This window comes from Epinephelus lanceolatus, chromosome 16, assembly GCF_041903045.1.
Source record: "Epinephelus lanceolatus isolate andai-2023 chromosome 16, ASM4190304v1, whole genome shotgun sequence".
Classification (NCBI taxonomy): Eukaryota; Metazoa; Chordata; class Actinopteri; order Perciformes; family Serranidae; genus Epinephelus; species Epinephelus lanceolatus.
This window is the reverse complement of record NC_135749.1, coordinates 24,872,228-24,890,911: the sequence shown is the minus strand read 5'-3', so window position 1 is coordinate 24,890,911 and position 18,684 is coordinate 24,872,228. Positions and strand designations below refer to the sequence as shown.

The following is an 18,684-nucleotide window of genomic DNA, read 5'->3' as shown; positions in this document are numbered from 1 at the left end:
ATGTCATAAAGTATAGATTTCTTGATAAAAAACAAAAAAATTTTTTAACATTAGGCCTATATTTTATGCCTTGGCTGATTAGCTCTCTTCAATTTTGAGAAACAAAGACTTCCTTAATAAGAAATTTGCACACCTAACAACTGTTGATGATAAAAAAAACTTAAACTTAATTCTGTCTTCAGTGCAGAGGCATGCTCTTATCTGCCATGTTACTGGAGTGCATCGCATCTTCCATTCTCACAAGAGGTATTTAAAGGAGGAGAGCTGATCTAATGGAGCATCACTGCATAAGTAGATGTAGACTAGCTCAAGGCGAACATTACATCCAGCTCCATTAACTACAGTGAGCACACTCCTCATTACACATTACTGTGTTTGAATGCAAAGAGAGGACACCGAGCTAAATGAGTACAAAGTCCCTGTTTGCTGCAGGAAAACACAGACCATCACATCTTTGATGTCATTGTGATTCACATCTAGTCCCATTGATCTGGAAGCAGAAAAGCTCCAAGAAACTTAAGTGTTTGAAGAACACAGTCGTCATGAGGACGTACTCAACATCTTCCCAGAGCCAACAATATGTGAGTGACAGAGATGAGAATCTGGTTTGTCAGATGAGATGTTTATTTAATAATTCAACAGTGTTTTTTCTCTCAGTGCGGATGGAAACATACACATCCTCTTTAAGTGTTTCCTATGAACAGAATATATTTACACTTTTACAAATGTCTGTTTCACATAATCTGTAAGACACATCATGATGGTTTATAACAGGGCAAACAGAGTCACCCTCTAATCAAGCTATGTCGATTTGTGTTAAAAAGTTGAACATAATGTGTGGCCACCTTCAGATTAAAGTAGTGACTGATCTGCACACCCTTTAGGTTAAAGAGTACCAACAAACTAATGCAAAATCAGTTCCTTCCATTATTCTCCCAAAATTTATAAGTGTTGATAAATCTACTGCCGTTTTCTTGCAGTGCAGCACATTAACTCGTCACTGTGACACACCATGTCAGGTCAATATTGTATGTCAGTGGTTTTCTAATCTCTGTGTACAGCCACATCAACAGTTTATGTGCACACGGATATAAATACATCACACTCAGGGCCATGCGGCTGTCACAGAGCTATAAATGTGGCTTCTGCAAAGCTCCAACTGGTTATGTTACAGTGAAAGTGGGTTCACAGGTTGATGGTTTACCCTCGTATGTCATGCTGTTAACTGGAGGAAAGCCAGGCACCAAAAAATCTTCAGAGTCAAAAGCAAAGATTACAGATATTAAAGGTAGGTTAAAGGAGCAGTTTGACATTTTTGGGAAATTCACTTTGTCACTTTGTCATTGAGATCGACACCATTCTAATGTCTGTACGATAAATATGAAGCTCCAGCCAGCAGCTAGTAAGATTAGCTTAGCACAAAGAATAAGGACGGGGAAACAGCTAGCCTGGCTCTATCCGCAGCTAACAGAACCTACAATAGGCCCAGTTCAGATAAAAATGACGAGACAAGGCGAAACATGCAACTACTTACAATGCGCCATTCTGCAATGTTCTAAAAACCTGCCGGTTCACGTCAATGCAACCAGATGAGATGGTGTATCATCTCTAAGCAACAACTGTCTGTACTACCGTTCTGATTTGCAGCTTTTCAGGCTCATTTTGAGGCTGAATATAACTTGTAGCTTCTTAAAACATGAATGAGGGTAGTGATAGTGAGATACTGGCTACAGTTACATTTGTAGTAGTGATGAAACAGTGACCCACCGTCCGATATCGGCACACCGTGAGGACGGGAACAGAGGGCTCAACGGAGACGGAGCACCTGCCGCAGAAAGCAAACATATTGTCTGCGGTCTTTTGACTTGACCAGTGGACTTCACTACAAGCTGATTAGCTGTTAAAACAGGTGACGTGCTTTAAGTTCTAAAACCAGCTGAGTTGCAGGTGACACCATCAGCTGGCCTGAGTCGAGCTCAGACTTGCTAGTTCACACTGTTGCAACTTTTCTCTGCAATGTTCTTAAACGGCTTCATCTTGTTGCAAATAATTATTCTGAACTGGGCTAGACTGGTTAGCTTAGCTTAGCTTAGCTTAGCTTAACATAAAGACTCCAAACAGAGTGAAAAGCTAGGCGGGTCTTTCTTCTCTCCCTACATGCTTCAGCCCTTGCTTCATACAGAGCAAGTATTCTACCTCGTGCCGAAGTTTTCACTTCTGCAGATATTCATATCTAAACCAATCAGACGCAATCAAAAAAATCTCAGCTAAAAAAACGCTATGCCTCCAAAGCACTCTCAAACGCTCCCAGCTGAGCGTTTCCTGAGGAGCGCCTGGCGTTTCCAGCTGTGAAAAAAACGCTTTGGTGGGCAGGGCCTAAAGATCACGAAAATGTTTGCTAGCCCGCTGGTTGCCTGGCAACCTAACAGTGGTGACAAGACTCCAGGAAGATATAATACTACACATAACCCTCTGTAAAATCACAGATTGTTGTTTTTACCCTTCAGTTTTTACACAGATTAAACAACTTAGATATAACGTGTTAATTTGGGAGCTTTACAGGTGCTGATAGGTGTATTTTATTACCTTTGGATAGAGCCAGGCTAGCTTTCCAGTCTTTATGCTAAGCTAAGCTTACTGGCTGCTGGCTCCAGCTTCATATTATCAGACAAATGTAAGAGAGGTATCAAACTTCTTATCTAACTCTCTGCAAGAAGGTGAATAAGCACAACTTCCCAAAATGTTAAACTATTATTTTAGATAATGCAACACACCCAGGATGCCAAAACGTGGAGGCACTAACAGCTAAATTCTGCGTGTCTGTGAGTGATCTCCACAGCTAAAGAATCCCGCGCGGTGATTGCAGCCCTGCTATGAAACATCACTCAGCCAGCCTTTAACATGAGAGCTGTATAATCACATTGTCACTGCAGTCACATTGATAGGGATGCATGTAAATCACATGATACAAAACCTGCACAGCAGCGGCTGGAAGGACATCTCATATATTTGTGCGTTGCTGCTGTGGAATATTACAGACAGATATTATAGCTACCGTTATGCATTTATATCATGATATGTATCCAAACAACAGCAAAATGTGATCTTAAAATACCATTAAGTAGAGCAACCTTTCATGTCAAACCCCTGTATACTAGTAGTATACGCACTTAGCTGATTTATGCTAAGAAACGTCCCTCTAGCAGCATGTATTGCCATTTTCTATGCTCAATTATTAATGCTTAAAACTCCCTCGCTGTTACACACATCACAGTGTTATGAGATTTAAAGGAAGTTTAATGTTATTGCACTCTGACGACTCCAGGGATATAGAGGGAAGCTTTTAATGAAGCAAGGTGTCTTTGAAACCCAGAGGGATGATGGGTGATGGAGAGGCTAATATGAGATTGCAAGAACGGGGTGCATAAAGCTCAACAAGCAACCATGAGGCTGTGTGGTTTCTCTTACACTGGAGAGACAGTTTGGACACTGAAGTAACAGGATTGTGAGATAAATAACATGAAGCAGCTCACAGGGACGTCACTCTGTTGTGGACTGACACTCCAGGATGCTTTGGTGTGAGATATTTGAGTTCAAGCCTCGGTAGGAACATGCACACATCTGTCACGATATGGAAGAGCAGCTGCCTCTGAATTAAAACCTGTCATATCTTGAGGTTCAAGCTGTCAAGAAAGGCAAATGAAAAGTAAAAGAAAGACCCAGGGTGGAGCCTTTCAGCGCTACATTAGTATTATTACTCGTGAAAATATGAGTTTGCCTCATCAGTTAAGTGCTTCATTTATAACTTCCCCTCAAGCATGCAGCATAAAATGCATCAGTGTAGGATGTTTACAGTGAGTGTCAGAGTAACTTAAGGAAATGTGAGAGTTAAAAAAGCTTTGGTGATCTGACGGCTGCGATATATAATGCACAGGCTGATGTACAGTGACATCACGCACATAGCCAGTGATGCTATTTGTCCATTGCTCATGAGCACGGCCCAAAAGACTCCAGATTAGTCTGTTAGTGTGCACACAGGTTCTCAAATTGTATTGTATTACTATATCTGTCTCTCCCTTTAAAGAAGCAGTTCAGTTCAGTTCATTTCGGGAAATGCACTTAATACCTTTCTTGGTGAGAGTTAGATGAAAAGATTGATACCACTCTAACATCTGTACATTAAATATGAAGCTGCAGCCAAGAGATGTTAGCTTAGTTAAGCATAAAGACTGGAAACCACTAACCTTCCTCTGTCCAAAGGTAACAAAATCTGCCTCTCATTTGTTTAATATGCACCAAAATCAACGTGTTTAAAAAAAACACTATTTGTGCTAAAATTAAACAAACAAGACATAACGTATAAATCAGCTTTTTGTGTAAATTTGATTGCTGAGGCAATATTTGCGAATATTGTGACCCACCCTAGAGCTCCGTGTCTCACCCACTGTACCTATGCGATCGGCCCGGCGGTGGAAGCCCTGAAGAAAATGCTAAGTTAGCATTTAGCTAGTTATGAAGTGATAGATTAAAAAAGAGAGGCGGGTAGGGGAGGGGTTATGTTGTGGTCACACCAAACGTGATGCAAATTTTCGCATCACATTACTCGTATGTTTTAACGCTAGAACACTTTGTGTTGACTTGTTCAGTACGCGCAAATAACTCCCATCATACATGTGTGAAATCGCTGGATCGATGAATGAACTTCTGCCAGTGCGTCCTCAGAGTCATACGTCCCCGGAGGAGCTCAGTGCTGATTGGCTATTGTGGTGTTAATTGGTCTCCCGACTCTCATGTGGGGCATTTTTTGTTGTTGTCTTGGATGTCATGCAAAGGGCCGGTCGGAACTGAACGCGGGCGGCTACAAAGGTCGAAGCCTCCTGGGGCGCACACTCTACCTGGTGAGCTAGAGGTTGGCCAGTATCATATAATATCTACTTGTTAGAACAATCAAATCAATATTTTCTCTACACGTACTTCATTGCTATTGGTGGAGGCTGCGACTTCCCCAGTCAAAGTTCAGTAAAGTTAAACTCTGTTGAACGCCACCTGATGCCCAGATGCAAATTTACTTTGCCACCGGAAGCAAATGTTTCATTTGCCCCTTAGCTCGCAGTGAATGAAGTGAACGGAAGGTGAATATTTGCCAATGTTAATTTTGTGACCGTGCCCTTAGAGATGCTGGTAGACAGATTTTGTTACCTTCAAACAGAGAAAGGCTAGCTGTTTCATCCACTTGTTATGCTAAGCTAATTAGCCGCTAGCATGTGCTTCACATTCATTTCACAGACATGACAGTGGTATCAGTCCTCTCATCTAACTCTCAGCAGGAAATAAGTATTTTTCCCAAAATGTCAAACTATTCCTTTCAGCCTCTTCCCCTCCTTAACATCTGTTCTGTTAGCTCATGAGTTTTTGTGCTGCTGTTGACTGAAAGATTCCCCAAAAGAAAAGTAAAGCTAGTATCATTTTTGCTTCATTTTAAGCCTGTGGACAAAGATGATTTTAGAGCTTCTGGGAAGCTGGCTGCAGGCATCCATTAGCTTGTCTCCACTAGTCAGATTGTAGCTGCGCCATGGTCAGACTGGCTGAAGGCCAACATCTCCTGTGATTTTTAGAACAGGCCTAAACAATGCTGCGCCACAGCTGAGGCAGCGGTGTTTCTCAGCCTACCTGAAGAATAAACAGCAACATTACAAATCAAGCTTTTCCTCCTCATCAGGGAGGATTCATTTTGAGTGCCATTTCATTAATCAGGAGACCATTTGTTTAGTAAAACTAGTGATTGGGGGAAGATTAACATCAATTTTTTCTTGGCTAGATCTTAAAATCAGTGGAAATGCAGACCATGAACACACCTCATACCACAGCCAGCTGAGCCAGGCTGAACACTAGTGGAGACAAGACTTATTATTCATCCTTGGCGCCTGCGTCATGTTGCCCATCCTGCGGTGAAACCCTCTGCAGTACCAACAGGCCAGAGAACGTCAGGGAGACCCCAACCCACCACAATGTTATCTGGGCTTCACCAAAGATCAGCTGGCCCAGGAAAGCCTGCAGGAAGAGAAAAAAAATCAGGGTTTCTTCTGAGTCAAAGTAAATCAGTCTCTACAATAAAAGCCAGTAAGGATGCCTTCAGGGGACATGTAAAACAAGGAGTTGAACTTTGACAAGAAATTCCTGAAAGAGGCCTAAATCACTGTGACAAAGTATTTCTGAATATAGTCCAGCCTATTTTCTAAAATAAAGCAGCTTATATAAGACCGACAGGATGTAAGGTCACTCTGAAATTAACTTACACTCCACTACAGTCTGATGTGAAGCACTGTGCTTAGAAAACAAATAGTAAGAGTCCTGTAAGAGAGACTGGTACTCACGGAAGATATGAAGTTGGAGGCGGTGGTGGTCACAGTGGTTCGGGTGGAGGAAGAAGAGTACCTGAGTGCTTTGGCAAGGAAGGTCCACATCACAGCATTGCAGGTGAAAAGCAGCCCGCCGCACAGCAGCCTCAGAGGGATATGGAGCTGAGGAACAAAAAGAGACACTTATTAGTTGTTTTGTGTCCACTTAATCCTGTAAAAAGAGTACTGTGCAGCAGAATGCAGCAGTGTTACCTTATCATAATGTATTATAGGCTTTATATAATAGACATCTGTATGTACAGAGGCATAGTTTTCATTTTAAAGGACAACTTCGGTATTTTTCAACCTGGGCCCTATTTCCCCATGTGTATGTGTGCGTATGATTCATAGGTACAACTCGTTCTAAAATTGGTTCAGTATTGAGGGAGGCGGATGCAACCGGAGCCACAAAACGAGCTAAAACAGTAACGGAGGCAAATGCATCCCGTATAAGTTTGCGCATTAAAAGTGCTTTTTTTCGCCACTGACTGGTTCAGATTGCCACTGCTACGAGTGGAGTCAGCTGTCAGTCAGTGTTGGAGCAGAGATCCGCCTCCCTCAATACTGAACCAATTTTAGAACGAGTTGTACCCATGAATCATACGCACACATACACATGGGGAAATAGGGCCCAGGTTGAAAAATACTGAAGTTGTCCTTTAAAGGCGCTGTATGTAAGAATGTGGCCAAAATGGTTACTGCACTCAAATTCAAAATACTGCCGCGAGTCGTGTCCGCCCCCCCTCCCCTACAGATTCGAGGTTGCTGGACAGCGGCACGCTGGAGACTGATTTGTTTGCCCATGGGCGGCTGCCGTGGCAGGGCCGCGTTGCCGTGTCCTTGATCTTCAGTTTTCCAGCGAACCGTTCGAGCAAGTCCGGCTTCTCTGCTGCTAACGCTGCTGCCGGGATACAGCTGAGAAGTAGCTGGCTGCTAATGCTATGTACTGGGACACTGCTAACGCTGCTGCCGGTATACAGCTGAGAAGTAGCTGGCTGCTAATGCTATGTACCGGGACACTGCTAATGCTGCTTGCTGTGCTGCTGTAGCTCAGTCGTAACTGTAACTGATGCTGAGACTCTACTGACTATGTGACTGGTAGACAGCGGTGGGTGGCACAACAGGCCAAAACACAAATTCAAAGCATAGACATGATTTGCGAATATTCTGGCTGTACTATTGTTGTCGGTGAGATCAGTATGTTATATGAACATTATTCCTTAGTCTCTGTGACATATTAGGAGGATTTTACGACTATTTGCTTTAGATTTCTTACATATAGCTCCTTTAACACTGGGGGGACACATATGAAACGGGGGTTTGGGAGGTCCTCTGCCAGAAAATGTTTAGCATCAACCACTTACTTACCTGCATTCTGAATTTTTCTGCACCAATTTGTCAACTTATGGTGTAAATGTCTTTAATTTTGTCAAAATAAAAGTCCTCTGCTACTTTTCCGTTTTTTGGGGGGATGGAAAAACGCACATGCTCTAAATATTGACGGTAACGTCCTCTGCGCCCTGTTTATGTAACACTTTCATGTTGTGGTTGCCGGAGGTGCAACAAGTACTAGCTACATAGTTAAAAAAATTGGGATTAGTAAAATGCATCATATTTCATAAACTGGCTATGTTTCGTGTGTAAAATAAAAATATCTAGGGATGCGCACGATTAGTTGTCTTAACGATTAAACGTCTGCCCCTTTGCTAGTCAGCACCAGAAATATGAGACGGTTAATCCAATTAGTGTTTTATTAATGTACAAGGCCGCTTAATTCTTATGCATCCGCCCGCCACTAGTGGGGGCTACAGAGCCGTCAGATAGCAGTCCCCCGCCCCGTGGTAATACTCGAGTAGACTGGAGTTTAAAAAAAAAAAAGCACAGTGGGAAACTGGAGAAATGTCCTCTTGCAAAACCAGCATGGGTTGGCAGTAATTTGATCTAGAAAATGAAAACAAGGTAGCATGTAGGCTGTGTCAGAAAAAACTGGCATATAATCACTCAACTGGAGCAATGCACAACCACATTCAACTCTAGCATTTGGATGTTAACCTGCACAAAATGATGGCTGCTGCTGCTAGCGGTGCTAGCCACACTCAGACCAATTTGACATTGTTCACCCAGAGGTGCTGTGATCCTGAACTAAACTTTGTTGAAGGTAAAGCTTCAGGAAGTTAATGGAATATGTTGAGTCTGAATACACCTTGCCGGAACCGTGACTTTTTTCTGAGTGTTTGCCTTTTTTTAGACTCCTCAACTCTAACAACAAACTTTTCGTTTAGTCGACAGGGAAATTAGTCGCCAGGAACATCCCTAGTAAAAACTACAATACTTCAAACAGAAAACTACTGGAGTAGACGTAGCTGTGACATAAACTGGGAATGCAAGTGCAGCAAAAGCACCTAAAATTGCACTAAGGTAAAAGTATTTAGTTACATCCCACCACTGCAAATATCAGACCTAACACCGTGTTAAGTATAAAATTGGGGGAGACTGTTGTTGGTGGTCACATTCATAAGAAAATATTTGTACTGAAATCTACAGAATTGGGGTCAGAGGTCATCTACAGGGTCATTTCAGGAGTAGACACATAGCATTGGGGTGAGAGGACTCTCAGTGTTTTTCATGTCAAAATTTAAATATCCGGCTCTTCTGTTACTACTAAAACATTATTACCATTAAAACGTATAAAGGAAGAGGTTTAGTTTTGAGAGGTGTATTCGTAAACCAGGCTACAACATGTGGTTGTTAGTTTATTCGCTAGCAAAATAATCCCATTTGGGGTGCTTGTTACATTTTTTGGGGGCATTGGCTGTCACATGTATTGTTGTTTTAGTGTCATATAAAGATGAATAATACTGTACTGTTAATGAGTTTTCCTGCTTTTGTTCTCTTGATGCATGAGCTGAATGAATACTGAAATGAAATTAAATTTATTTTTAGGATTGCTTCCTTTTGTTATTTTTACCTGTTAAATCAACGTAGAGACTGCTGATCCCATAACGGGGACGGGTGTCACAAGTGCACGAGACATATTTAACAGTCAGTAACTTCTGAACAGAGGAAGCTTAAAGGGATAGTTCAGATTTTTTGAAGTGAGTTTGGCTGAGGCATTTATCCAAAGTCAATATATTACCTACAGCAGCACTCCCAGTTTGGGGAAGCAGACTGGAGTAATGACACAGAAGCTAAGCAATGTACTGCAGTGGACAGTGGGGCACCAATTAAAAAATGTTCCACCTACAACAATCAAAACCAGTTTAAATGTACACTATATTTAGAGTATTTTCACTGCTTTACCTTAATGTCAGACAGCGATTTCTGACTGAGAACTGAAGCTGCTATACCACTTTGATTAAGAGTGATTTAACATTGCTGAACACAGGAGCTACTGGTCTATCACTGCCTCAAACAGTTATTTGTTTGTGTTATTGTGTGACATTGGTGTTCAGACCAGAGTCACACAAGCTAACTAACTGATTAAGGCAGCGGTAGACCAGCAGCTCCTGTTATTGTTTTTGTCAGTGGAGTCTTGGCTTTCAAGAGACCATAGATGTGAAACTGAAGCCGTTAACTGCTTTCCCATTGTGACAGTGGTGAAAATACCCTTTAAATAATGTACACTTAAACTGTCATTGATTGTTTTGGGTGAGACTGCTGCCCCCCATTCACAGCAGTACATTGCTTAACTTCTGTTTTGGCTCCCCTTCTCCAAACTGGGGCGTGCTGACAGACATTTACCGTAAGTAATACACTGGCTATGGATATGTACCACATACAACCCCACTTCAAAAAATTTGAACCATCCCTTTAACCTCCTGAGACCCGAACTTTTGTTTGGTATACATTTCTCCTAGCTATTTGGGATTAGTAGGACCTGATAAGTATAAAAAACTAAACACTGTCAACGATAATAAAGTCCAAATTTCCTTCAATGGACTGATGATAAATGTCTTAATCATAAATAAACACAATTCAACCATAAAATGTGATGAGGTTTTGTACCTGGTCCACTTTTGTGTCAGGGATGGCTGCAGACTGACTTGGCAGACATGGATATGATCTTGTTTTTATATTGCAACAGTGTATTGTGGTCTTACTACCACTAGACAGCACAAAAGAATGTCCATGAACAAGGACAACAGGCCTACGTAAAGCAGAATAAACTATAAGGTCCAGTAAACCCAAAATGTGATGTCATCATATGAGGACACAGGGTCTCAGGAAGGTAAGGAGAGTAAGGTCACTCGACTCCTACCTGACACTTAAGGCTTCCATTATACACTGAAAGGGAATCCACTAAGGATAAAGTTTTTAAGGAAGGTTTTAAATCTCTATTAATTTTTGTGATAGCATTATAAACATGAGCATTATAAAGCGAAGGATCCGTATTATTGTGTCTCTCAGGTTTGAGATCCCAGATGAAGTCTTATGACGCATTCAAGCCTGGTGGTGAATATTAATAGCATTTGTTTTGCATCCACCTGCACACCTTATATTCTATTTAAATAACCTTAAAATTAAAGGTCAATATCTCCACTGCTTAAGGCTCCAGCTGCCTGCACATGACATGTTTCTGACATCACCGTGTGACGTGTGCGGAGAGCGTGAAGGTCACACTTGAAACCTGACCCCTTTTCCAGACACCAGCCTCTCCTCCACGCCATCAGCACAACACACGCCGAGACAAGTTGCGCACAAAACAACGCGATAACACACTCTCACACGAGCTGCAATGTCATTCAGCAGCAGTAGCAGCAGCAGCACGCGGACACGGCACGAGAGCGCAGCTGCAGCCTGGGCTCCCCCCGTGTGATGCTGCTGCTGATGGTGCTGATGCTGAGGGAGTCAGGGAGGAGAGGCGGGAGGGGATCACCCCCCAACTTCCTCCGTGAGAAATCACCCCGCTCGCAGGCACGCACGCTGCATTATTCACAGCCACCCTCACTGTGTTCATTATTCACTCTAACTGCGGCGGTGCCTCACCCGGTCGCAGGCGGTAGTTTCGTCCGCTTGTCTAAATTTCCGCTGCTCTCCCCACGTCCGGAGTCCGGTTTCACACACTCCTTTCAGGTAGTCGGCTCCGAGGGACAGTTTGGCCGACGACGACGCCACGGCCCCGAGGAAACCCGCCAGCAGTGCATAGAAAACTCCCGGGAACATGTTGATGATGATGAGCCGAGGCACATAATTCTCTAATCCATCTTTTTTACATCTCTGTTGCTGCTGCTGGTCCGGGTCGAGCTGCCTGCATGGTGTGTGTGTGTATGTGTGTGTGTCACTGTGCTGTGTGGCACGTTTCCCTGCACTGTCTACAGACAGCCGTCCGGTGGCAGTCACACAACACATGGTCAAGCAGGAGAAGCGCCGTGGTTGGACTAAAGAAACCCTGTTGCATTATGGGAAATGTAGTTCGATCATTCCATAACCTTAACTGCGTGACTGATGACTTTGAAGCAGCTCTTAACATCCTGGGATCATAATAAACTACATTAGATAATGTGTGTCATTAATAGACAGTCCACCATATTCTTCTGCGCTATTAATATTCGCTAAAATAGAGGACAATCAATGCTAATGTAATGTCCTTGCGTGTGGGCGTATAGTAAAGTATGACTTCACTTGATCCAGACCTCTGTTCCCTTCAGCATACTGATGAGCTGCATTATAAAGGCTCATTACATTAAAACACACTGGGTGTAAGCAGGATGGATGTGAAGAGTATGTGGGTGTGTAGAGATACTCACACACACTCCTCATTTCCTCTCCTCAGTGCCCTTTGCAGAGAGGCGAGCCTGTCACAGAGGTGGAACCAGAACAAGAACTTAATTATTCCCCTAATTAGGCACAGACAGTGGAATCAGCATCATGAATGTATGGGGCCATAATGGCTGTACTAATCTGAGCGTTGTAATGAAGACGAGTAACCAGAGACGAGACGTCCGTCTCTTTATCAGACTCAGCAGGGACAGTGAAGACAGAATGGTTCTGGTGATGAACTGGGCGAAAAGACATTACATCCAAATCAGTGTATTAATCTGGAAATGAGATTAATGCCTGTACAAACTGATTGATTGCACTAACTGAAAAATTAAAGTAATATTTTACAGACAGGAGGTTAAATACCATAAAACTTAAATTGAAAGCCTCATCCCTTTTACTAGCCTGGTGAAAGGCCTGTCTCAGTTAGAAGCCTGGTCTGGTTGCCAAGCTGTTCATTTTTTTTTGTAGAAGTTCTTTAGATGTATAATAGCAGGTTGTTGGCTACCTCACATTATGTGTCCATTCCTTGATTACCCTGCAAGTTATTCATATTCCTTTAGCCCATAAGGGTCCTCAGATCAAAATAATCAAAAGGGTCTTTAATAAAAATGAATCCAAGTTGTGAGTATCGTTTTTACAGGATAAAGTGGTGTAATCCTTGAGTGCCGTAACTCACAATCATATCATCATTCATCATTCATAATTTCACAATCCCAGTCTTTGCTGAGCAACAGTTTTGTGTGAAAGGAATTAAAGGCCTGTCCCAAATATAGGCCTGTTGAGTTCAGTGATTTAAGTAAATAATAGCCCGGGCTATTAATTGAAGTTTTGCGGAATTGTATGATGTTTCATATGTGATGTGCTGTTTGTAAATTTGCACATTTGCTTTTAATTGTATGTATTGTAAGGTCTGTACTGTCTTTTAATAGCCTATTTTACAGCCCAGGGACCACAGGTGCCAATTAGCAATATAGCTAATGCTAAGTCTTTTGTTGTGTGTGGCACCTGCTAAATAAATAACTAAACCACAAACTAACAATATAGAATAGAATACTTTTTAAAAAGAGATTTTACTTTACATTGCTGCCTGAATCCAAAGTTCTTCTTATCTTTTATCTTATTTTATTTAACCCTTTGAAACCTGAGCAAAGTGGCTTGATTTCTTTTAAAAACAGGCGAGAATATTATCATTATTATTTGCCTCTATTATTTGTTTTCCTTCTCCTTTTCATTAAAAAATGAAATAAAAATTAGTTAAGAAAAAAAACATGGGAAGAAGGCAACGAGCAACGAAAGAAGAAATGTCCCCATAAATTAGAAGAAATTAGTAAAATGAGAAAATAAAAAAAAACAATAAAATTAGTTAAAAAAAAATAAATAAGGAAATTACCTAGAAAGAGTGCTTAAAATTATAACAATTCTGTAACATAATTTAAAAGTGTTATAATAACAATAATAATGAATATGTTTTTCCCTAGTTTTTTTCTCTGTTTTATTATTTTATTATTATTCAATAATTTTCTTCAATCTCTCATGGAACATTTCTTACCAAACTGCTCCTAGCCTTTTTTCCTGTGTTTCTGAAAGAAATGGCACCAATTTGCTCAAGGTTCAAAGGTTTAAATACATGCGAAAGGCGTCTGAAAGCAGCACAAGAAAAGTGATGTCGCTCCAGGTTTCAAAGGCTTAATTCATTCATATATTTTTATTCATTTTAATAATTTGAATTAGTCCTTGACTTTGGTTTTGAAACAAATACCCGCATATCTAACAACATTCCCATCAGCCTCAGATATACTTTCCGTTTAGTGCTAATTAGCAAATGTTAGCATGCTAGCGTGCTAAACCAACATGGCTAACAAGGTCAACAGTATACCTGCTAAGCACCAGCATGTAACATAATGATTGTGGGCATAGCGTGTTTACAGTATATTTAACTCAACACCACTGTTCCTAAGTACAGCCTCACAGCGCTGCCAGCATGGCTGTAGACTCTTAGTCTCATTTAAATATCGCTGCCTTTTAGTTACACTTTTTTGTCATAGCTTTATCATTCTATTAGGATCAGTGCAAAAGTTATTGGAGATTTAGTGGTGTCTGGTGCATACACTGTAAAAAATAATGGACATAGCTACCATGCTGTCACCTGTCTACAGCTGTTGCAATCTTGGATTTTTTGAAGCCAGAAGTGACCATATTTGAGCGAGAGGGTGGATCTGAGTGAGAAGCCAAGGAAACTGTCTGCTGACAGCCTGTCACTCAAAGCAGCACACTTGTAATGAATTTATGCATAACTTTAAGCCTTAATAAAATGTCTCAAAGTGTGTCTGTCTTCTTTTATACAATTTATTCTGTCTGTTTGGTGCTGGTCAGGGAACGTTAGCTTAATTTGAGGATGACTTAAACTTACTATTAAAGTTCAGGCAATAATACTCTTAGGTTGATGACTAACTGTGATCACATTTAACATTTCTCCATTGGGGGACAGCCCTGTTGTGTGTTCCCAGGGTTCTGTGTCTCTTGATATAAACTAACATCGTCAAAGATCGGTATGGACTAGCCTCACAGTTCAAATAGCAAAAGAACAAAAAGATATGGATTTTTCAATTGCAGTTTGTACACAATCCAGGTATTTTTCCTGAGTATAACGTGACCAATGAATAGACTAGATCCATCCCAATTATCTTATGATTCTCCGCTTCAATCTCTTGCCAATATGGTTGTATTTTTGGGCGTGCCCAGAAAACAAAATAATGATTGGCAAGTGGGGTTCTGCATTGCCTCCAACAAAAGCCCAGACGCTGTAGGCCTGTTCGCAGTGCTGTTAGTCTCGGGGTGAGAAAGAATTGCACAAGGTTTTGCTCTCTGTCCAGTCCTCTGATATTTGTATGTCCGATTCTTCAATTGCAGTTTGAATGGTAAAAATACGTTTGGCCATTGTGGAGATATTAGGGGCTTTGGTTTTCAACCAGGGAAACATTAACTGAACGTTTGACCTGGGGAAAAACATTGCCAAGAACATTAAACCATTTTCAAGGTCTCCTTAGTGATTCATATTGAGAGCTTGTTGAGCTAGGGAACGTAGGACCCTGGGAACATACAGTAGATACGATCCCCCACTTTGTCAGTTTACATAGGTGTTATAAAGAAATATCATGGCCCATTTAATGTTCAAGTGGTCTTGCTCTGTTGTATTAAAGCGTTCTCATTATAACTTTCATTATTTGCATTCCTGCTTTTTATACTTTGACGTGTCCAAAATACCTTCTGAGAAAAAGACGTATACCCTTCGTTGTCTATCTATCTATCTATCTATCTATCTATCAACATGTATCAAAATCATTTTATATAACCAGAGTCAAAAACTCTGGTCTTTACCCAGCCTTGACTAAATATATAAGTACTGTGCTTTTTAGGGGCAGAATACCCAAATTCTCCAAAGACAATTACATCACATCTTGAAGGTGATCTCATCATTTCCTCAACCAGGCCAAGTGTAAACCCGAATTAGTTTTCTGGCCAGTAGATGTCTCTAATGTGCTTCAGAGAAATACCTACTACAACCTGCTGTGGATGTAAATCACTGACTTGTGTATATTTATTTTTGCCGCCATGCAGTGGGTTGAGGCAACATTTAGTTTGAAATACAACCTCTTTTGCCTGTTGATGCTTTGATGACTAGTTACCACAGCTCCATATTCCCATTTCATCTTGATGTTTGTGAGCATTAAAATCTTAATTAGCTTGTAAAGAGGCAATTATTGCATTATTGATGGTCTGAATACATCTGTCATGCTGAAGAGTGATTTTATTATGATAGGCTCATCATAGAAGCACAAAAAGAAGAAAGGGAATAAAATAAGCACGTAATAATGCAGGGCTAGAGCTTGTGCCACCGTGCCTGTGAAAAAGGATATTAGAGTGGTGAGCAATGACAGTGCAGAAGAAAAGAAGTAAGGTGTTTCTGTCACAGTGTCCTCTGCTCTTGTCCCCTGAAACAAGCTTAAGGGAAATGACCCTCCTTGGTCTGTCACATTTTGACACCGTCACACTTCTGGAGTGTCTGCGTAGCAGGAAAAGTCTGACATCAAGAGGAGCCATTAGCTGTTATATCCTTGCTTGTAGTTTCCAGCCTGGAGCTCCTCTAACAAACACAAAAGTGTCAAGTTAGAGCACAAATTGGTGCTCCCTGTTCAATTGAGCGATAATTGAGCCCACAGAGAGCTTTCGTGACATTTTTTACTGAAGGTCTGTCGCTGTCTTCTTCTGTCTTTGTCCACCTTTTGTGGTTTTGGTCCATAAGGTAATTTAATAAGGATGAAAATACCATCCTCAGTGTGTAGGGTTCATTAGTGTAACGACCTTAGCTATGACCTTTAACTTAGCTATCTGTTGCTTGCAGACAAAAATAGATTTTGACAAATTAAAGGAAAATATGAGGAAAAAGATGGATCTTTTTCTCATATTTATGCACATTTCCCTTTCTGTTTTACTTTTGCATGAATTTCCATAATCCCACTTAAAAGATAGACCTCTGAATTTAATATCAAGATGCAGTACACAGTCACGACCCGTTCTTTAAAACGTTTGGCTAAATTAACATTACTTTCACTTTTTGCCGCAGACTACATTGACAGTTACTGCTGGCTTGACCATTTTAGTTAGGGGATTCCTTTTTCTTTAGTACACACGCCTAACAACTACTAAAAGGAAACAATATAATAGAGATTAGAAAAAGAGGAAAAAATACCCACACACTGCTATCTTGTTCCTATTGTGTTTTCTTATAAGGACATGACAAAGAGGACTTTGGGAAGATAAAGGTGTTTTGGGGGGCTTTTTTGTGCATTTAATTGTTATCCAGTAGCTGCAAATAATTTATAATCCACACACATGGAACCAACTAAACAAAAAGCTCTTTTGTTATTTTGTCCCGCTTAGGTATTTTTTCTACTGCACTTTTATTTAGTTTATTGAATTTGGGGAAATTATATCTGCAGTGTACCTTTTTAAAATTTATTCTGTCCATTTGTTTGCTTCTGTGTTTGAAAGGTGCTATACTTGAGGTGTTCAGTGCATATATGAACAAATCTTTAAATTGTACTGAAGGTATCCTTGAACCACCATAAGACTTATGTACTACTGGAGTGAAGAGAGTCTGAATCAGCACTGAACACTGTGGCCATATGAACAGTGATGCATTTACTTACTGTTTTATATCCTGAAGTACCTCTGAGTGGTCATGCTTTCACTCACTGTTGTACATACTGGACTGCCCTTGAAGGATGATGCATTCACTTACTGTTGTACATACTCAGGTAACTCGGAATAGTGATGCATTCACACATGGTTGGACATGCTGAAGTACCTTTAAATGCTGATGTGTTCACTTGCTGTTGTATGTACATAAGTGTATTTGAATGTTAATGCATTCCCTTACTGTTGTACACACTGAAGAACTGAGGATGTCAGTGGTTAAGCATTAATCGGTTAGCGGCCGAGAATATTTTTGACCAATTTTAAATGCCGGTCTATAGGTTAATTTTGCTACTCTTCCAAGTTACTGCACTGCGCACCACTGCGTCTGGTGGGAGCTAGCTAGTGCTAGCAGCGCCACTCTTTGATCCAATACCACTAGTAACACCGTCCCAACCTGAAAGTATTGCTGTGGAAACATTGTGCCCACCCTCCACCCTCCCACCAGCTCACTCTGGTGAGGAAGCGGCTCCATTTTGAGCTGTAAAACCCCTTTAGCATTGTTGACTATGTTACCACTGTTAGCAGTGTCAGCACAGCTAGTGGTGCTAACATAGATGCTAAAAGTCGCTGTGTCTCAAATGTCATACTTCTGTACTTACACTTAATATTTTGAGTGCATAAGTGCGTTTACACTGAGAAGTATGGAGAAATGCAGTGCACTATGAGGACCCGGATGGTGCACTCAAAACGGTCAAGAAGTTGAGTGTGGAACTATGGACACTTCTCACCCTCAGTGGTCGCCATCTTGGCTACGTAGCAAGGGAAGGGACCACTTTTCAAACTGGAAATGGTGGCTGAGGACTGTGCACCCCTGAACGTCGCTGCATTGTAGAAATGTAAGTTATACATGTGTTTTTTGCACTAAGCACCGCTATACTGTTGTCGGATATTTAAGCCAGCAGTATGTTTATTGGGTTCATTTAGCAATCTGTAATGATTTGGTACCGCGAATGATAACGCAAATGGAAATGGTACATTTTCAGCCAGTAGGAGGGGGACACGTCGTTGGCACAGATTGCGGCATAAAGCCCATGAAAACAAGTTCATTTTAATAAATACAGTAGAACAATACAGTACAGTCAATGGATATTTTGGTGGGCAAAAATTTGCGGGCAAATGGTGGCGGTAATGCTCCACTGGCCGGTTACAATTAGGAATTAAAAGAAGAAGAAGAGGTCGAAATTTGCGGTCATCATTTCTGGTAAGTGCACAACAGCTGTGTTTGGTTTGAGACAACACTACCCTGTTGAAATTCACGCACTAC

At 41.1% G+C, this 18,684-nt stretch overlaps 1 protein-coding gene across 1 annotated transcript; it reads right to left on the bottom strand.

Moving 5' to 3' along the window:
* Positions 1–5,508: 5,508 nt before the first annotated feature.
* tmem42b (transmembrane protein 42b) lies at positions 5,509–11,706 on the bottom strand. The gene is made up of 3 exons (XM_033637629.2): positions 11,385–11,706; positions 6,375–6,521; positions 5,509–6,051 (listed from the first exon to the last, which is right to left on the bottom strand). Exons 1-3 carry the CDS (start codon positions 11,559–11,561, stop codon positions 5,908–5,910), a joined length of 468 nt encoding a protein of 155 aa, XP_033493520.1. The 5' UTR covers positions 11,562–11,706; the 3' UTR covers positions 5,509–5,907.
* Positions 11,707–18,684: the final 6,978 nt, after the last annotated feature.